General features: G+C 40.3%; 1 protein-coding gene across 1 annotated transcript in view; it reads right to left on the reverse strand.

The window, feature by feature from the left end:
- ARMC8 (armadillo repeat containing 8) overlaps positions 1–19,396 on the reverse strand; it is a 104,908-nt gene that overhangs the window by 76,796 nt on the left and 8,716 nt on the right. Inside the window, exon 2 of the mRNA XM_068985575.1 lies at positions 1,192–1,268. Coding sequence (XP_068841676.1) covers positions 1,192–1,268 — 77 coding nt within the window. The remainder of the gene's footprint in view (positions 1–1,191; positions 1,269–19,396) is intronic.

Genomic DNA, 19,396 nt, shown 5'->3' on the forward strand with positions numbered 1-19,396 from the left:
TTTGAATAGTTAAGCAGCCTTGCTTGTTTATCTTGCCTCTACTTTAGAAATAAACCACTTTCCCCAAGACATCCCTTATATACAGCCTTTTTTGGAAAGTGGGGGGTGAGCATTGAATAAGAATTAACAGTCAGTAGAAACTTCCATAAACAAAGCATCCTAGTGGTGCCAAGGTTGAGCAAGAGTTAAGCTAAAGATGCTATTTTGCTGATCACACTAACAGGGCAAGAAGAAGAAAGGGACAAATAAGTGCCTCACTGCTATCTCAAATGTATCTCATCCTGATATTTTTGGGGTCCTCCTTCCCCAGGACACAGCTCACTCCTGTGGATGCTCTGTGTTTCCCAACCCAATGAGTTGTCTTAGGCTAGACCTTCAATGCGAGAGACCTAGGTTTGATCCCTGGGTTGGGAAGAATCTCTGGAGAAGGAAAAGGCTACCCACTTCAGTATTCTGGCCTGGAGAATTCCATGGACTGTACAGTCCTTGGGGTCGCAAAGAGTCAGACACAACTGAGCGACTTTCATTTTCACTTTTTCTTTCTTAGAAGTGGTGTGGTAAGAGCATAAAAACCTGCTCTTAGGAGCGAGAATTCTTTCAATCATTTGCAATCTTACTGCACTTGTACCACTTAATTATTTTTAAGTATAATCACCTCAGATATATTGCTTAAAAATGTTTCCTCTCATTAAACATGAGGCAATTCTGGAAAAAAGAAGGACATTAAGGTTATCAAGAGTTTATTTAAATTTTCTAACACAGCTTTCTAAATCCTGATATTTACAACATCACTAGGAAATCCAAACTTTAGAGACCGTCAATGAGTTAACCAAAAACGAAACAAAACCACCTCTAACCCCAATGACCTATTCTCCCAGCCTTTTCAAATGATAAAAGATCACCAATTCTACTCTCTTGCTTTTGCTGGATATTAAAGTAACAAAAGCCTTCTCCAAACTAAACATTTTTTAAAATGTAAAGCAAATATTCTACAAAAAAATGAAGCTAACCATGTCAGTTAACTACCCAACAGACAATTCTTTTCAGTATCATATTAAAGTCATGAATGTCAAGGGGTCTTTCCAAAACAGAAAAGTTATAACCCTATATTTTCAGAATTATAATACTTATCAGATTCAAACATAAAACAAACAAGATTTTTTGATAGACTCTTAAATACATACTACTTACATGACACCTTGTAGAACTTTCTGGGGATCAGGGTCAAATAGCCTGTCAACATAGTGGCGACTGCTAGCTGTTACTTCCTAGAAAGTGGGGGGAAAAATTATGACATCTGAAGCCATGCAAATCACAAATTCACAGTATCACCTATAACATCAAATAGCTATATAATCTAACTTAAAGCAGAGGCATTCACATTTTTATATATACTTATCATATTAAATCAATCTGAGAAAATCTTGTGACAAGATAAAAAATAAGATGAGCAAGAAAGAGATACCCAGTTCTTACTAACATAACTAGACAGAGGAACCTTTGTAGTGAGCACTGCAAGCTTTGCTAACAGAACTGGGCCTAAGTATTAAGAAGCAAGCTAAGTTTCTTAACTAAGTGCTGGATGTCACCTACATATGAAAAAAGATAGGAATGCTGTTTCTGTTTATATCCACTAAAGGGAGGGAAAATCTGATCTCAGCAAGGAAAAATGGGAAAGGACTTCATGAACAGTTTATGAAGGGTAGTCTCAGTGCAAGAGGAAGACCCTCAGAGAGACACAGAGGAGCTCTACTGCTAAGAAGCAGACATAAGTAAAAAATAAAAACTAATATAAAGGAGTTGTTGTCACACTTTCTTGAGGAAAAACAAAATTAAAAATTAGGGTGATTTATCAGGTCCAAATGAGTTACCCAGTCTGAATTGGCTAAAGCTGACCAGAAGAGGGAGGAATTAGAATATGAAGAACAAGGGAGACACTTACCTCCTTTTATTTGTATTTTGGGGTTTGCTCTATTATGTTATTTCCTATAATACTTATTTGGGGGCTATACTTATTTTTATATTTAATTTTCAACACTTAACATCATTTAAAACAAAGAACATATGTTTAAGAACCAGAGAGAAAGAACTTTTATCCCTTGCTGTTTCTTTCTGATGCCTGCTGGAATATGCTGCTCATATACTATCAACCATTAGCAATAAGTTTTTATAGAGAGGAAGAAATACTTTTCCAGTTCATCCAGAATCCCTGATCAGAAAAGAGTTAACTGCCAAGACACAGTGTCAGCTTAAAATTCTGAGTCTCTGAAAATAACTCTGGAAAAAATTTCAGGCAATATAGTTCAGCTAAAAATCAAAGTGTATTTTCATATTATGGGTTTGCAACAAAAATATCCTTGTAGGCAACGCAAACACCTATTTTTAATACATACTCCATTTATAAAGAACAAACTGGCAGCAATAAGACACACTGATGAAAATTCTTATGCCTGACAGGTAACATAAAGCACTTGCTAACGGGTCTGGTTTCCTCAAAATAATATACCCAAGAGCAAAATCCAGGATAAAACTGAAAACAGCACTCCCATAATACAGATATGTCTTCTCACTTCATCTGAGCACATGTGCTTTCCTGACTTTCCAATAATGCTAAGTGCGTATTCTCTGCTTTGTAAGGACTGATCTTTGATTTTACTGTTTGTCTCCACAGCTCTATATCTCTTGCCTCTCAATATGGTTTTTAAAAACATACTTGGGTTTAAAACCTTTATTTTAAATAACAAATTTCTCCCATTAACAACAAGTCTACTTCTCTGTACTAATTCTCTGTACATTCATTTAATAAACACTGCCTATCTATTAATAAGATATGCAAGGTACAGAGGAAAGCATTAAAGGTAAAAAAAAAAAGTAAGGCATGGTCTCTCCCTCAAGAATTCATATTCTATTGTAACTATGTTTACATGTTTATATTCCCTATTAGAATATAAAACAGAAGTATACACAAATAAAGGTAGCACTTAGGAGAGTATTAACAAACTGGGAGAATCAGTGAAGACTTCTTAGAGGGGCTGGTTTTAGAAGATGAGTAACAGTGCACAAGAATAGATAAGGAAAGAATCAGGGTCACAACCACAGCCATAAAGCGAGTGAAGCCAACACACAAATACCATCAGCAAGGATTCCAGTTGCCGGCACTGAAAACGAAGGGTAGATGGTAGAGAGGGAACTGCAGACTAGAAAGCACAGAAGGTTAATCAATATGTAGCCAATGAGTGAAACGCTACACTGCCTTTGGGTCAAAGCTCTATGCTAGGTGCCAAAGAGATGCAAGAGGAAGCTAAGGCAGAATTGTACAGAGCTTACACCTACAAAGGGGCCAGTCGTATGTACAAAAATGGAACCTGTGAGTTGCCTACATAGTAGCAAGCTAGAGGATCTAGTCGGTTGTCCAAAGTGATTTTACTCTATGCTTCCGCTTAACATATTCATTTAGTTGTTTGTATGGGACATTTCTCCTATTTCACTGCTTTCCTTTGTCGATCAAGCCATCTCTCCACTTTCAGCCCTCTTCTCTTGTCTTTCAAAAGGCAGCCTGGAGGGACTCCCCTGGTGGTCCAGTGGCTAAGACTCTTGAGCTGTCTCAATGCTGGGACCCTGAGTTTGATCCCTGATAGGGGAACTAGATCCCACATGCCACAACTAATACCCTGCACAGCCAAATAAATAAATAAAAATAAATATTTAAAAAAAAAGGCAGCCTGAAAATAAAAGACTTTGAGAGAGAAGGCGATTGGTACAGATACTAAATAGGTGCTCAGAGAAAAGGTGACACTTGAGAAAAGTGGTGAGAAAGGTCAAGGAGTAAGTCATGCAGCTATCTTGGAGCCAAGCTTGTTAAGCAAAGAGAACAACAAATGCAAAGGCTCTGAAATGGGAAGCGTCTAAGGGGATCAAAGAACAGGAGGCTGTGACAGCTGGGGCAGAATGAGCAAAGGAGAAAACAGTAGGAGATGAGTTCAGAGAAGAGGGGCCAGATGGTAAAGAGCTGCGGTGTCCAATATGATAGCCGCTAGCCTCATATGGCTATTGGACATTTGAAATGTGGCTAGAAGATGAATTTAAAATTTTTAAATTTTAATTAATTAAAATTAAATATTTAAAAACCAATGCTAGATTCAATTATTAGAAAACTTTTAAGACTGTTTAGAAATACTTGGGTATGTAAATCTACTTTCAACTGTATTTCATGAAACCTAAATACCAATCAAGTATTTCCAAGCAAAATACAAATCAAGTATTTCCAACCAAACTTTGGCATCAAAATTGTGTACAATACATACCAGATTTTTGAAGACTTGATATAAAAAAGTAAAACAATTTCATTAACAATTTCCTACATTAACTGTATGTTCAAATAATATTCTGTATATAGGTTTAAATTAGATTTAACATTTAAATTAACTTCATCTGTTTTCTTTTTATTTTTATAGCATGGTTGCTAGAAAATTTAAAATTATGTACGTGGCTTGCATTATTTTTCCACTGGACAACATTGGTATAGAGTCTGGTTGGTCATTGTAAGAATTTTTATTTTCATAGTATGATTTGGGAAGCCATTAGACATGAACTGACTTGCCTTAAAAGGACTGCTCTAGTTGCAACTATAGAAACAGACAAATATGTGGACTGGGCTAGGGAACAAAGCAGGGAGACTAGGTAGGAGGCTATTTCAGTAACCAGAAGTGCTATTCTTTCAGAGAGATGAAGGAAGCCTGGACTAGGGCAAGAGTTTTGGAGGTAGTAAGAGTCACTCAGATTCCAGATAAATGTTAATGTTGAAATGACTATCAAATTGGATATGCTGTTGGAATAGATGAGGGATGTGAAAGAATAGAGGAGCTAAGGATAATACTTAAAGTTTCTGCCTGAGCATCCAGAAAGACTGAGCTGCCAGTTACTGAGATGGGGAAGACTGTGGGAGATGCAACTCTGAGTGAGAAGATCAAAGTTCAGTTTTTGTTAGAACTGAAAATTTTATTAGCCTTCCAAGTGAGAATGTCAAGTTACAGGTGAATATATGTCGAGAGGTTAGGAGAGACCTATTGAGTGGGAGATACAAATTAGGGAGATGAGTATAAACAGGAGCAGCATAAACAGGATAAATTCACTTAGGATAAAGCAGAGCCCGAAGACTGAGCTCTGAAGCACCTGAACAAGCAGCCAGTGGGATGGGAAGAAGCCTAAGAGGCCAGATAAGGTAATGTTTTAAGAAGGGAGTAATCAATTATGCCAAATGCTATGGATGTGTAGCACAAGATAATAACTAAGACCTAAATGTTGGGTTGATGAGCTGACTGTGGCTCAGATCATCAGCCTCTCATAGCAAGACTCAGGCTTAAACTAAAGAGACTGGGGAAAACCACTAGGCCAGTCAGATACAACTTAAATCAAGTCCCCTATGAATATGCAGTGGAGGAGACAAATAGACTCAAAGGATGAGAGTAAACAGGGTGCCTGAAGAACTGTGGATGGAGGTCCATAACACTGTACAGGAGGCAGCCAACAAAACCAACCCAAAGGAAAAAGAAAGGCAAGAAGGCAAAGTGGTCATCTGAGGAGGCCTTACAGATAGCTGAAGAAGGAGGAGAAGCAAAGAGCAAGGGAGGAAGGGAAAGGTACACCCAACTAAACGCAGAGTTCCAAAGAACAGCAAGGAGAGACAAGAAGGTCTTCTTCAATGAACAGCGCATAAAAACAGGGAAACAACAGAAACGGGGAGACAAGAGGTCTCCTCAGGAAAACTGGAGATATCAAGGGAACATTCTGCCCAGAGATGGGCACAATAAAGGACAGAAACAGTAGAGATCTAGTAGACGCTGACGAGATCAAGAAGAGATGGTAAGAATACACAGAACTGTACAAAAAAAATCTTACTGAACCAAATAACTATGATGGTGTGGTTAGTCACCCAGAGCCAGACATCCAGGAGTGTGAAGTCAAATGGGCCTTAGGAAGACTGCTGTTAATAAAGCTAGTGGATGTGATGGAATTCCAATGGAGCTATTCAAAACCCTACAGGATGATGCTATCAAAGTGCTGCACTCAACATGTCAGTGAATCTGGAAGACCCAACAGTGGTCACAGGACTGGAAAAGGTCAATCATCACCCAAATTCCCAAGAAGAGTAGCCCTAAAGAATGTGCTAACCATCAAGCAATTGCACTCATCTCCCATGCCAGTAAGGTCATGCTGAAAATCCTGCATCCTAGGCTTCAGCACTAAGTGAACCAAGAACTTCCAGATGTCCAAACTGGGTTTAAAAAAGGAAGAGGAACCAGAGATTAATTGCCAACATTCACTGGATCACAGAGAAAGCTAGGGAATTCCAGAAAACCATCTACTTGTTTCATCAATGATGCTAAAGCCTTTGACTGTGTCAATGATAACAACTTCAGAAAGCTCTTAAAGAGATGGGAATACCAGACCACCTTACCTGTCTCCTGAGAAACCTGTAAGTGCATCAAGAAGCAACAGTTAGAACTCTGAACAGAACAACTGACTGGTTCAGGACTGAGAAAGGAGTACAACAAGGCTGTCCGCTGTCATCCTGTTTATTTAACCTATATGCTGCATACATCATGAGACATGCCAGGCTGGATAAGTTACAAGCTGGAATTGAGATACGTGGGAGAAACATCAATAACCTCAGATATGCAGATGATACAACTCTAAATGGCAGAAGGCGAAGAGGAACTAAAGAGCCTCTTGATGAGGGTGAAGGAGGAGAATGAAAGAGTCTGCTTAAAACCAAATATTAAAAAAACTAAGATCATGGCATCTGGCCCCATTACTTCATGGCAAAAAGAAGGGGAAAAGGTAGAAAGCAGTGACAGATTTCCTCTTTTGGGCTCTAAAATCACTGCAGATCGTGACTACAGCCATGAAATTAGAGATGATTGCTTCTCAGCAGGAAAGTTATGACAAACCCAGACAGTGTATTGAAAAAGAGACATTACTCTGCTGACAAAGGTCCGTATAATCAAGGCTATGGTCTTCCCAGTGGTCACACACGGTTGTGAGAACTGGACTGTGAAGAAGGCAGAGTGCCAAAGAATTGATGAATTCAAACTCTGGTGCTAGAGAAGACTCCTGAGAGTCCCCTGGACAAGGAGATCAAACCAGTCAATCTTATGGGAAATCAACCCTGAGTACTCATTGGAAGGGCTGATGCTGGAGCTGAAGCTCCAGTATTCTGGTCACCTGATGCAAACAGCTGACTCACTGGAAAAGTCCCTGACCCTGGGAAAGACTGATGGCAGAAGAAGAAGAGGGCATCAGAGGATGAGATGGCTGGATGGCATCACTGATGCAATGGACATGAACTTGGGCAAACTTCGGGAGATGGTGAGGGACAGGGAGACCTGGCGTGCTGCAGTCCTTGGGGTAGCAAAGAGTCAGACACGACTGGGCAACTGAACAACAATAACAAAAGTTGGATTCAGGAACGTGGAGATCAGTGATCTTGACAACAACAGTATGTGCGAGTGGTGGGGCCAAAGCTTGCTTGGGGAGGGTTAAGAGAGAATGGGTAAAGAGGAATTAGAGAAAGTAAATACAGACAACTCTTTCAAGGAGTTTCACTGTAAAGGAAAGAGAAGAGAGAAGTAGTTAGAGAGAGAGGTGAAGTCAGAAGTTTTTTGTTTTTTTTTAAGATGGAATAAATTAAAGCATATTTATTTATTGAGGGAATTGTTTTTATATAAAGAAAAACATGCTGCATTGGGGTAGGGGAAGAACTTCTGGAACAATGTTCATGAATAATTGAGAAGAAAGTGGATTTACTGACCAAGTACAGCATGGAAAGTACAATAGCCAGAGGCAATTAATTAGGTGGATATGGTGGTGAAAGCTTGTGGACATTCTCTCCAATTATCTCTACTTTTTTAAAGTTAAAATGGTGGGGATGGATGTGAGGGTGGGTGAAGAAAAAGACGAGAATAAGACACTGTATGGGCCAGAAAATATATCAGCTCTGCCAGGCAGCACTTAACCTTCCTGAGGCTCATGATTATGAATTTAAAGTGAGACCAGTCAGCGTGGCTGTGTTTTTCTCCAACTACATTTAAATATACAGAAGTAGGCATGAATAAGAGAGCTGGGTTTAACCAGAGCTGGAATTTCACCAGGCAAGGATGACAAAGCCAGAGGAAGAGGTCAGCTGAGTTGAGAGTATATATGCAAGGTTGTGATTATGGCAGGCCTACTGAAGACCAGTGAAAGAGTGGTAGAATTAATACAATGCAGGTAACAAGGGAATTGAAGAAGGGTTGCAGGTGTTCAGGTAGTAGGAGGAATGGTTAGGGAGGACAGAAGGTGGTGGCCAGGATGTGAAAAATTGAGATTATGAAGGGATTTTAGTTAGTGAAGGGATTTAGTTATTACATGAAGGTCAAGGTCTAGGAAAAAACCATGAGGACAAATACCTCAAAGTAGGACAGAGGATATGATCACTGGAGAAGTCTAGAATTTTAGAAAAATTGTCTATACAGGTGGTGAAATTTGCATAAATTACACAAGCTAGGAGCTCAAATCTTAAAAGAAAGGAGGGGGAATGATCCAGAAGATCTATGCTCATACTCAGTCACTCAGCTGTGTCTGACTCTTTGCAACCCCATGGCCTGTAGCCCACCAGCCTCCTCTGTCCATGGAATTTTCCAGGAAAGAATACTGGAGGGGGTAACCATTCCCTTCTCCAAGGGATCTTCCCAACCCAGGGATGAAACCCACATCTCCTGTGTCTCCTACGTGGGCAGGAGGATTCTTCAGCACTGTGCCACCCGGGAAGCCGGGGGATCTATCGATGACTACAACAAGGTAGAGTCTGATGAGATGCAGAGCTGGAACGTTCAGAAAAAGGGAAGAGAGGGGTCTGAAAAGATCCATGAGAACAATTCTCTCCTGTACCTCCTAGAGATATGAGGGACATGGGAAGGAAAAGAGCCACCAGCTCAGAAGACTGCAGGAGAAAACTGAGGAAAGGGATGTCAACAAGTGAAAAGCTCAGTTTCAATCTAAACAGAAAGATGAGGGAAATGTTTGGAGAAGAGGCTGAGGATAAGGAAATCCCATGAAAGAAGGAGAGAGGCAAGCAATCTGGCTAGAAAAGTAAATGGACAGAGATACACGGGCAAAAGGAAGGACCCTAGAGTCCTGGGCTTCTTGTGGAGGTTAATGTAAACAGAGAATAAGAGTTTAATCTTGACAACCTGGAGGGAAGGATGAGTGAGGCTGTGATACTGGGTTAGGCAGGGGTGAAGAGAACTTGGAGGCTCTTTCATTCTTGCCAACAACAGCGTGGATTTTGGTGAGGGACAGTTTCATCTGGGGGCACTTATTTACTTCTGAAATATGAAAAGCACTAGAGTTCCTTCCTCCCTCCTGCCCATAGAGGCCAAAAGGCCAGGAGAGTTTCTGATGATCTGTCCTTTCAAAAAGTGGCTTCATCCTCACTTCAAAACACCAATACCCTTTCAACTGTAGTTATAGCTTTCAGGAGCTGGAAGGGATTATACACAGTGATGCTCCATCCTCCCCACCAAGAGAGCAGATGTGCCAAGGAGCCAGCTGAAGCTCAGGGTACAGTCTGTGCCCATGAAGGAGAGCAATGCTAGCCAGGGTCACACTACGACCTCTGCTTTTTGGCACAAGGCTTCAAACAAATGACCTAGTAAGCCCTCAAAACCTAGCTCTAAACTCCTTTTACCCATTCAAAGCTCCAGAAGCCACCGCAAATGTATTAAAAACCTGTTCCATTTCTATGCTTAATAGCACCCCACCAGATTATGTGAATATGTATACAGGTCCCTTCAAGTGGAAAGTTTATATATGCCAAATCTGTGAATTAGTGTTAATTCTAAGTAGAGCTAAATGTACATATGTATGAACAGGTACTAAACATTAAAGAAAGATGAGACGCTTGAAGCAAATTTCTTTTTGAAGGAAGACAGAAACAAATAAGTTGTATTCCACTGTGGAGAACTACTATGTGGAAGCAATTTCCCTTTTATTAGGTGATAGGCAGTCTCTGAGATAGCCCCAGTGATCCCACCTTCTCAAATTCAAGTCCTGTGTGATGTCTCCCCTTGAGTGAACACTGGTCATAGTGACTTGATTCTAGTAAGAAAGCAGCAGAAGTGATATAATGTCATTGCAGAGCTCTCCCTCTCTGTGTGTCCATGTCTGTGTCTGTCTGTCCCTCCCTCTGTCAAAAGCCAGCTGCCTTGTTGCAAGCTGCCCCATGGAGAGGTCCACATGGCATGGAACTAAGGGGAGCACCTGGCCAAGAGCCAGCAAGGAACTGAGGCCCTCAGTTCAACAGCCCATGTGGAACTAAATCCTGCCAAAAACCCTGTGAGTGAGCTTGGAAGTGCATGCCCCCTCAATTCAGTCTTCAGGTGAGAAGAAGTGCTCCTGTTGACACCCTGACTGCAGCCTCACAAGGAACTCTGGGGCAGAGGCACCAGCTAAGCCACATCTGAATCCTGACCTACAGAAACTGAGATAACAAATGTTTTAAGCAGATAAGTTTTGGGGTATTTTGTTACATAACAATAAATGAATAGACAATGAATAGACCTTCAAATTTACCATCCAAACCAGGATAATTTTAGGACTGAAAGACAGCACTGTTAATACTTGTCACAGATAACACACATAAATGAAGAGTTTTGGAGACAAACCAGGCTATACGCTCCCCCTACCTTTTATTCCTCTTTAGTAGCACAAAAGAGGAAAATCTTAATGATAGCTCAGAAAACTGGTCAGACATGCTGAAAAGGCACACTAGAACATTCTCTACTTGCCCTTCTGAATAAACTACCCATGGCTGGGGTGAATAAAACCCTAACTTTAGGGGAAAAAAAAAATTCTTTGGGAAAGGTCTTGAATACTAAACTACTAAGTCCTACACTTGAATGGGATTTAACTCAAAGATTAGAAGTAAATGTGTTCAACTGAAGTTTTAAAACCTGAAATGAAACAATGGGTTTATTAGACAATGAACAGTGAGAATTTAAGTGTTAATTAGAAAGTTATCAATTTCATTTCATTAAAATCTTGCTCTATGTATATTTCATTAAAATAACATGTTCTTTATTTCTACCATATTCAGGCATTGAGTGGTAGAAAAGAAAACATGATCCGGCATTAGAAGATGGGTTTGAAACCTAGTTCTACTACTTCATGACTTAGGGCAAAAACAAAATTTTGAGACTGCTGTCTTCAAGCATAAAATGGTGATGTCACCGCATAGTTCAGAGTATGGAGCAAATGAGATAATACATTTGCAGGTATTACAGGAAAAACCCCTGTAAATGATCCAAACAAATACTGATTTCAGGAAAATTATATTTTTGAATTAAAAAATATATTTTTTTAAAGTGTAACAAATGCTCTTCTCGGGTATTGATATTCATATTAATGGTTAAAGCTTAATTATTCAGACAGATCAGCTTCCCTGGTGGCTCAGATGGTAAAGAATCTGCCTGCAAAGTGGGAGACCTGGGTTCAATTTCTGGGTTGGGAAAATCCCCTGCAGGAGGGCATGGTAACCCACTCTAGTCTTCTTGCCTGGAGAATCCTCATGGACAGAGGAGCCTGGCAGGCTACAATCCATGGGTTCTCAAAGAGTGAGACACGACTGAGTGAGCAAGCACAGCACATTCAGACAGATACCTGTCTTCACCTGATGACGGCCTTATTCTCAGAGCAAACTAAGCACTTAGCGAGAAATAAATACGCATTTGAGCGCTGAACTTAAAACTCTAATCTTTCATTACTTGAGATTTTTTAAAAACTTAAAAATGTAGAAAAGAATCATTAAAAGCAATCATTAGTGCACTTTTTATTACTAACTTTCATTATAACTGCAGGTATAACAACAGACTCAGAAAATATTTGATCACATAGGTCAAGGAGTAATCTTTTTTTTTTTGGCCATGGTGCACAGCATGCACGATCTTAGTTCCCCAAACAGAAATCAAACCCACACGCGCTGCAGTGCAGTGCAGAGTTTTAACCACTGGGGAAGTTCCAAGGAGTAATCTTCCTAGTGTTCTTGTTCCCATACAACCAACCCAGAAAGAAAAGGTAGACAGAATACAAATATTTTTATAATACCTGACACTTGTTTAGCAAGTTATAGTTTACAAAGCATTTTCATATCTATTTTCTCATTTAATTCATGTGTTCTTTAGAAACTAAAATATTCTAACTCTCAATGGGGAATTCTGACCCCTAAGAAATGAATTTTAAACTGGTTATTGCCAATCAAACTTTAATATGTCAATTATTCCAAAAACTACTAGGAACTTCAAGATAAATTATTCATAATGTTGATCATTCAGCATTGTCAGGGAAAACCTTGGTTTAGGGAAGAGATGAAAGGAACACAACCCCAAAAATAGAACGTCTGAGCTCTACAAAGATTCATTTAAAGCCTATTTCATGCTGAAATTCAACATGTGAATATCTTTAATTTACTAGGTGCTGGTAACAGAGATTAGATACAGTCCCTTACCCTCAAGGCATTCAACACAGAAAGGAAACAGGTAAGTAAGTTACAGTTGTTATTTCTACCAGAGGATAAGGATAACCATAAAAATGAACACAAAATAAAAAGAAAGTTGAAGATATAATTAACTGAAATACAGAAGTTAGAGGTGGAATGGGAGATGGTATCTAAGCAGCAGGATGATTAATCTGAAAGACTAATATTATTGTTAGGTGAAAACGGAAGAAAAAAAGACAAGGACTCGAGGTAGAGAGCACAGCACATGCAAAAGAGTTCTGAAGCAACGTGGTGTGTTTGAGAAACGCAATTTAGTACTACCGTGATTACAGTATACACTCGGGACTACAAAAGAAAAGCTTAAGTTGTACTCTTAAATTCAGTCAACAGTTAAACAACTACACAGCCTAGGCAATGACCAAAAAAAGCCCACCTTTGCAGAATTGACATTTCAGCAAGGAGAGCATGATAAAAAGCAATAAATATAATAAATAAATGATGCCAGATATTAGAGGGCTATACATGCTATGGGGGAAGTGTTTAACAGCACATTTTATTTCCATCTCCTTATACTATACACTGCATAAGCTGGGGGAAGGGAGGAGTGCAGAGGAGAAAGAGGGAGGCATACTATTACACACACATCACCAGAGAACCCCATACCCTCAGCATCTCAGTGGTTCTCAACACGGACAGCACTACCGCCTAAAATACGTTCTGTAAATCTATGGAAGTGATTTGGGACTGTCAAAACGACAGTAGACGCTACTAATATCTAGTGGGCAAGGACCAAGGATGCTACATGTCCTGTGAGTGGGACAATAGGCCCACATTCCAAAAGACTTTCCATTATAGAGTCATGTAGCAAAACAAACTTTATTTTAATATCCTGAGCCTAGACTCTAACTCCATTTTACATACAAACACAATATATGTTCAGCATCACTTTACTATAACATTTTCCAAAAACGCAATTCCCAAAAGATTATAGAAGAGGTTGGACTTGAACTCTGTCTTGTTAGGTACTTTACCAAAAGTACCTTTTGTTTCAGAAAGTCACATCAAAATCAATATCACTTATTATATTTAAGTAGCCATCACATCATACCTATATCAATCTGTCCTACAACAGTCATATTTATAGCTAAACTAAACTTACTTGCAAATATATCACCTCTTTATTTGGCTTCCTGGGTAGCTCAGCTCGTAAAGAATCCACCTGCAATGCAGGAGACCCCAGCTAGATTCCCAGGTCAGGAAGTTCTAGAGAAGGGATAGGCTACCCACTCCAGTGTTCTTGGGCTTCCCTGGTGGTTCAGACAGTAAAGAATCCACCTGCAATGCGGAAGACCTGGGTTCAATCCCTGGGTCGGGAAGATCCCCCGAAGGAGGACATGGCAACCCACTCCAGTATCCTTGCCTGGAGAATCCCATGGACAGAGGAGACTGGTGGGCTACAGTCCATGGGGTCACAAAGAGTCAGACATGACTGAGAACAGCACAGCACTACTTTATTACTTCTCTCCAGTACCTGAGTATTTACTCACTTAAATGGCATAGTTTCCTACTCTTTTTCCCTTAACACAGCTGAGGCATCATGCCAACCCTTAAAAATTTACATGTAAGAACAGTTACCAGTGAATTTCACTTCAGGAGAGCCAAAGAGGTGCTTCTAAAGAAGCCAATGGTACCCCACTCCAGTACTCTTGCCTGGAGAATCCCATGGATGGAGAAGCCTGGTAGGCTACCATCCATCGGGTCGCTAAGAGTTGGACATGACTGAGCGACTTCACTTTCACTTTTCATTTTCATACATTGGAGAAGGAAATGGCAACCCACTCCAGTGTTCTTGCCTGGAAAATCCCAGGGACAGAGGAGCCTGGTAGGCTGCAGTCCATGGGGTCACTAAGAGTCGGACACGACTGAGCGACTTCACTTTCACAAATATGTTTTAAGAACAGGGTGTGGAGTCTGGTAGAGTTGAGAACCACTAAATGAAACAGCTCTTAAAATTCCAGTCAACTGTGAGCTTCAGAACGTCTTCTCCATCCCAATTTAAAACCAAGATTTGATTTTCTGATGTCTCCAAAACTCTCAGTCCAAACAAATGCTTCCCAATTTTCTCAACTCCCAAATAACTGTACTGCTTAGATCAGTCACAGATCCACAATTATTCATTTTAAAGTCCAAGAACACTTGACGTGTTTGTGCAATCATGTGTGCTAAGTCCCTTCACTCTTGTCTGACTCTTTGCGACCCTATGGACTGTAGCCGGCCAGGCTCGTCTATCCATGAGATTCTCCAGGGAAGAATCCTGGAGTGGGTTGCCATGTCCTCTTTCGGGGGATCTTCTTGACCCAGGGATCGAACCAGTGTCTCTTAGGTCTCCTGAACTGGCAAGTGGGTTCTTTACCACTAGCACCACCTGGGAAGTCCCTGATGTGTTTGTATATTGTCACTAAAGAGATTTGGGCTGTCACAATCCAGAACATCAGAAATCTGACACTTTGAAATTTTACTCAACTGTGCTTTACTGTCAAATCATATGTCGCCCCTTCCCCATGTTCTAACTGTGTTCTGGTGACAATAAAGTCACAATATCCTAAATACTGCCTCATTGCTACTTGAAGAGTTCTAGTGAGACTATATTTCTCTGCCATAGAGTTAATTTCACCATTAAAGAAAACTATCTGCTGGAGAATTTTTTTCCCTAATATTGACGGGATAAAATCTACCTCCCTCTGGAATGATACAAAAAAGGATATCAACAGTTCAGTTCAGTCGCTCAGTCGTGTACAACTCTTTGCGACCCCATGGACTGCAGCACACCAGGCCTCCCTGTCTTTCACCAACTCCCAGAGTTTACTCAAACTCATGTCCATCGAGTCGATGATACCATCCAGCCATTTCATCCTCTGTTGTCCCCTTCTCCTCCCCTCTTCAATCTTTCCCAGCATCAGGATCTTTTCAAATGAGTCAGTTCTTCGAATCAGGTGGCCAAAGTATTGGAGTTTCAGCTCTGATCAATAAAGACTGACCTTTTCCTTGCAGCTATCACACCCTCCTGCGTATTAAAAAATTCCCACCTGCTTCCAAAAGGAAGAAAAATTAGAAGAAAATGCCTAGGTAAACTCAAAATTTCATAGATATTTTGGTTTTTCTTTTACTTTTCTGTATTCTAGTAAACTTTTAGCCTGATTAGGACTTCATCAGATTCGCATTCAATTTCTGCAGACCTATCACATAGTATTTTTTAAACTACTGTTATCTTTACTTTTTAAAAAATCATGGGATTCATTCTTTGGTGATTCTAGAGGTTTGAAGCATCCTCCCTCCCAAAATTCACCAAAGGCCTTCTTTTCTGCAGTCTCTAGCAACTTCCAAAGTGTATAAACTGGCACTTGAGTCTGGCCAGATCCCATCTGCACAGAATATAACATATGTATGACAGCCAAAATTCCTAGAATATAATCTGTTTCAATCTCATAAACGCAATCATGAAAATACTTAAATATGTAATCGTTAACTTAACCTACTTGGATAAGAGGCAGCCTGACCTCTTAGTAAATGATTAAGACTGAAAATAAGTAGCAAATAAGTCAGTACTCACAGAAAGTCTGAAAATAAAATACTAAAATGTAAGGTAGTGCACACAAAATACTTTTCTAATTACGTGTTTGGAAACCTGACTCTGACACTTCATGTTGCTGCTGCTGCTGCTGCTGCTGAGTTGCTTCAGTCGTGTCCGACTCTGTGCGACCCCATAGATGGCAGCCCGCCAGGCTCCCCTGTCCCTGGGATTCTCCAGGCAACAACACTGGAGTGGGTTGCCATTTCCTTCTCCAGTGCATGAAAGTGAAAAGTGAAAGGGAAGTTGCTCAGTCCTGTCTGACTCTTTGTGACCCCATGGACTGCAGCCCACCAAGCTCCTCCATCCATGGGACTTTCCAGGCAAGAGTACTGGAGTAGGGTGCCATTGCCTGACAGTGGACAGGTCAACCTCTCTGGTTTTCAGTTTTCCCAATAAGAAAGTGACTAGGACAAACTAAAGACTGTCTGCAAGCTTCTTTCATACCAAGACTCCATAATTTTACTCACACAAAGAGGACTTTTTTCACAACAGAAAGGTCGAGGACAGTTTAAAAGAAATATGAAGAACAGCCTCTACTTTTTCTGTAGTGAGTTTCTAATATTATAAAATATTATTACAGCTCTTGATAGTATAAAAATGTTTTAAGTATGCTTAGGTGGTCTGAAGAACTGGAAGCAATTTAATATGCACACTGCAATGTTTATCTTTTTAAAGTATGGTACAAATCACAAACAGCTATTTGAGTCTCAGTTCAGTTCAGTCGCTCAGTCGTGTCCGATTCTGTGACCCCATGGACTGCAGCACGCCAGGCTTCCCTATCTATCACCAACTCCTGGAGCTTACTCAAACTCATGTGCCTTGAGTCTGTGATGCCACCCAACCATCTCATCCTCTGTTGTCTCCTTCTCCTCCCACCTTCAATCTTTCCCAGCATCAGGGTCTTTTCTAGTGAGTCAGTTATTTGCATCAGGTGGCCAAAGTACTGGAGTTTCAGCTTCAGCATCAGTCCTTCCAATGAATATTCAGGACTGATTTCCTTAGGATGAACTGGTTGGATCTCCATGCAGTCCAAAGAGTCTTCTCCAACACCACAGTTCAAAAGCATCAATTCTTCAGCACTCAGCTTTCTTTATATATTTGAGTCTAGATGATTTTTAAGATTCCTTCTCACTATTAAATTTTATTCATTTACTCTTCAATGTAGACAAAAATGTCTGAAGACTGAGGGCCAAGAAGAGATCCCTCTAGATAGAATACATGAATCATGTAAGGATTTATGGTTCCAAACAGGAGAATCTGGAAGTCCAAGGGAGCAAGAACCTTCTCATTGGAATGACAAGGGTTGTGAGGAGTTTTACAGAGATTGAGATATCCTCTGGGTTGGCGAAGGTTTATTTAGATGCCTTCTAAAATGTTAACATAGCCCAGGAAATCCACTAGGTGCACTGAAATGCCTACTTCTCAATCCGGACATAACAGAGTGAGGCTACTCAGACATGGATGCGATATAGTCCTTGACCGTAAGAATAGTTTGAATTATTCTTCAAAACTGCAGTCATGTAATGACTTAGAAATCCAGGGCACCGTCTTTCATGGTACACCTCAGAGGTGACACAGTCCAGATAGGCTACCTGCCGCCTTATTCAAAAGAGAAGGGGAAAAAAAAGGCTTTATTTGTTTCAGAGTTTTAGAGGCAGTAAATACCCTTGCCTCGGAGCTATCCATGGTGCTTGACCCCATACTCAGTCTGTCTCTTCCAGCAACTGGTGCGTTAACTTTTTGATCATAGTACCACTCAGGATCTGCCTGACCATCATCCACACTGAGGTCTGTGACTATTGTGCCAATATCATGGGCCACTTGTAATTTCAATCTATTCCACTTTGCCTGTGTCCAGATGTTACTTTGTCCTACTGAAATTTCTCACCTAGCTCTGTCTCCCAGGTCTGCTACACCATCTGCTACAACAAAGTCCTTTCTGTAGATACAGTACACCTTGGGGAAGATCACTGGTATATTCTGGGAAAAAGATTATAGTTCTTCAGAGCCAAGTCTCCCACATGGTACCTTACATGACTTTTAAAACCTTGTGTTATAATTTGTTACCATTCTAAAATTATTTTAAATGAGTTTTAAATTTTGTGATATGTTTTTCTGACTGACTGGAATGAATAAAGAATAGGAACTGTTAACTCAAGATTTATGTGTGGGTTTCAGGGAATTCATGAGCCTCTTGAAATTATGTGATTCTTTAGGCAGATGCATGTTTTTCTGGGGAAGATGGCGTTGAGTCTCTTAAACCGAAAAGGCTAAGATCGACAAATCAATGTACTGATGATTCCCAATAATAATCATCTCCCCAGGTTTAAGCATTAGACCTTTATGTATGCTCAATCACTCAATCATGTCCAACTCTTCATGACCCCATGAGCTGTAGCCTGACAAGCTCATCTGTCCACAAGATTTTCCCAGAAAGAATACTGAACTTTGTTGCCATGTTCTTCTCCAGGGAATCTTTTCAACCCAGGGATCAAACCCGTGTCTCCTGCATTGCCTGCACTGGCAGGCAGATTCTTTACCAATGTGCCACCTGGAAAGCCCATTAGACCTTTATATCTGTAGTTTAATAAATAATGGGTTAACCAAAATGTTCATTCAGATTTTCCATTCCTGAGTGAACTTTTTGGTCAGCCTAGTATATCCAATCCATTCTTTCTTCCAGTTCTGGCAAAAAGCTCCTGAAACTCTTGAAAAATTTCCTGCATTATATGAGTACCTTTACTTATTCATAAGGAATACTTTTCAAGAGCTTATGCTAATCAATGATCAGGCTGGGGCCCTAGATAGCCTCAAGCTGGGACTGGTTACCAAAAATACCAAGTGATTAGAGGGCTGGAACTTTCAGTCCCAGCCACCAACCTCTGGAAAATGGAAGAGAGGGAGGCTGGAGATTAAAGCTCTATATACATTCCTGAATAAAATGTGATAAGTTTCCAGGTAGGTGAATGGATCCACAGGCCAGGAAGATTTTACACCCCAGTTCCACAGGGACAGAAGTTTCTGAACTTGAAACCTTTCTAGATCTTGACCTACGTACCTCTTCACCTGGCTATTCATCTATCCTTTAGAATAAACTGGTAAACATAAGTAAATGTTTTGCTGAGTTTTGTGAACCATTCTGACAAATAACTGAATCCAAGAAGGGAGTAGTACAATCCCTTGATTTATATCTGGTCAGTCAGAGGACAGGAGAACCATGTGGACTTGGAACT

This window comes from Capricornis sumatraensis, chromosome 1 (genome assembly GCF_032405125.1).
Source record: "Capricornis sumatraensis isolate serow.1 chromosome 1, serow.2, whole genome shotgun sequence".
NCBI classification, from domain to species: domain Eukaryota; kingdom Metazoa; phylum Chordata; class Mammalia; order Artiodactyla; family Bovidae; genus Capricornis; species Capricornis sumatraensis.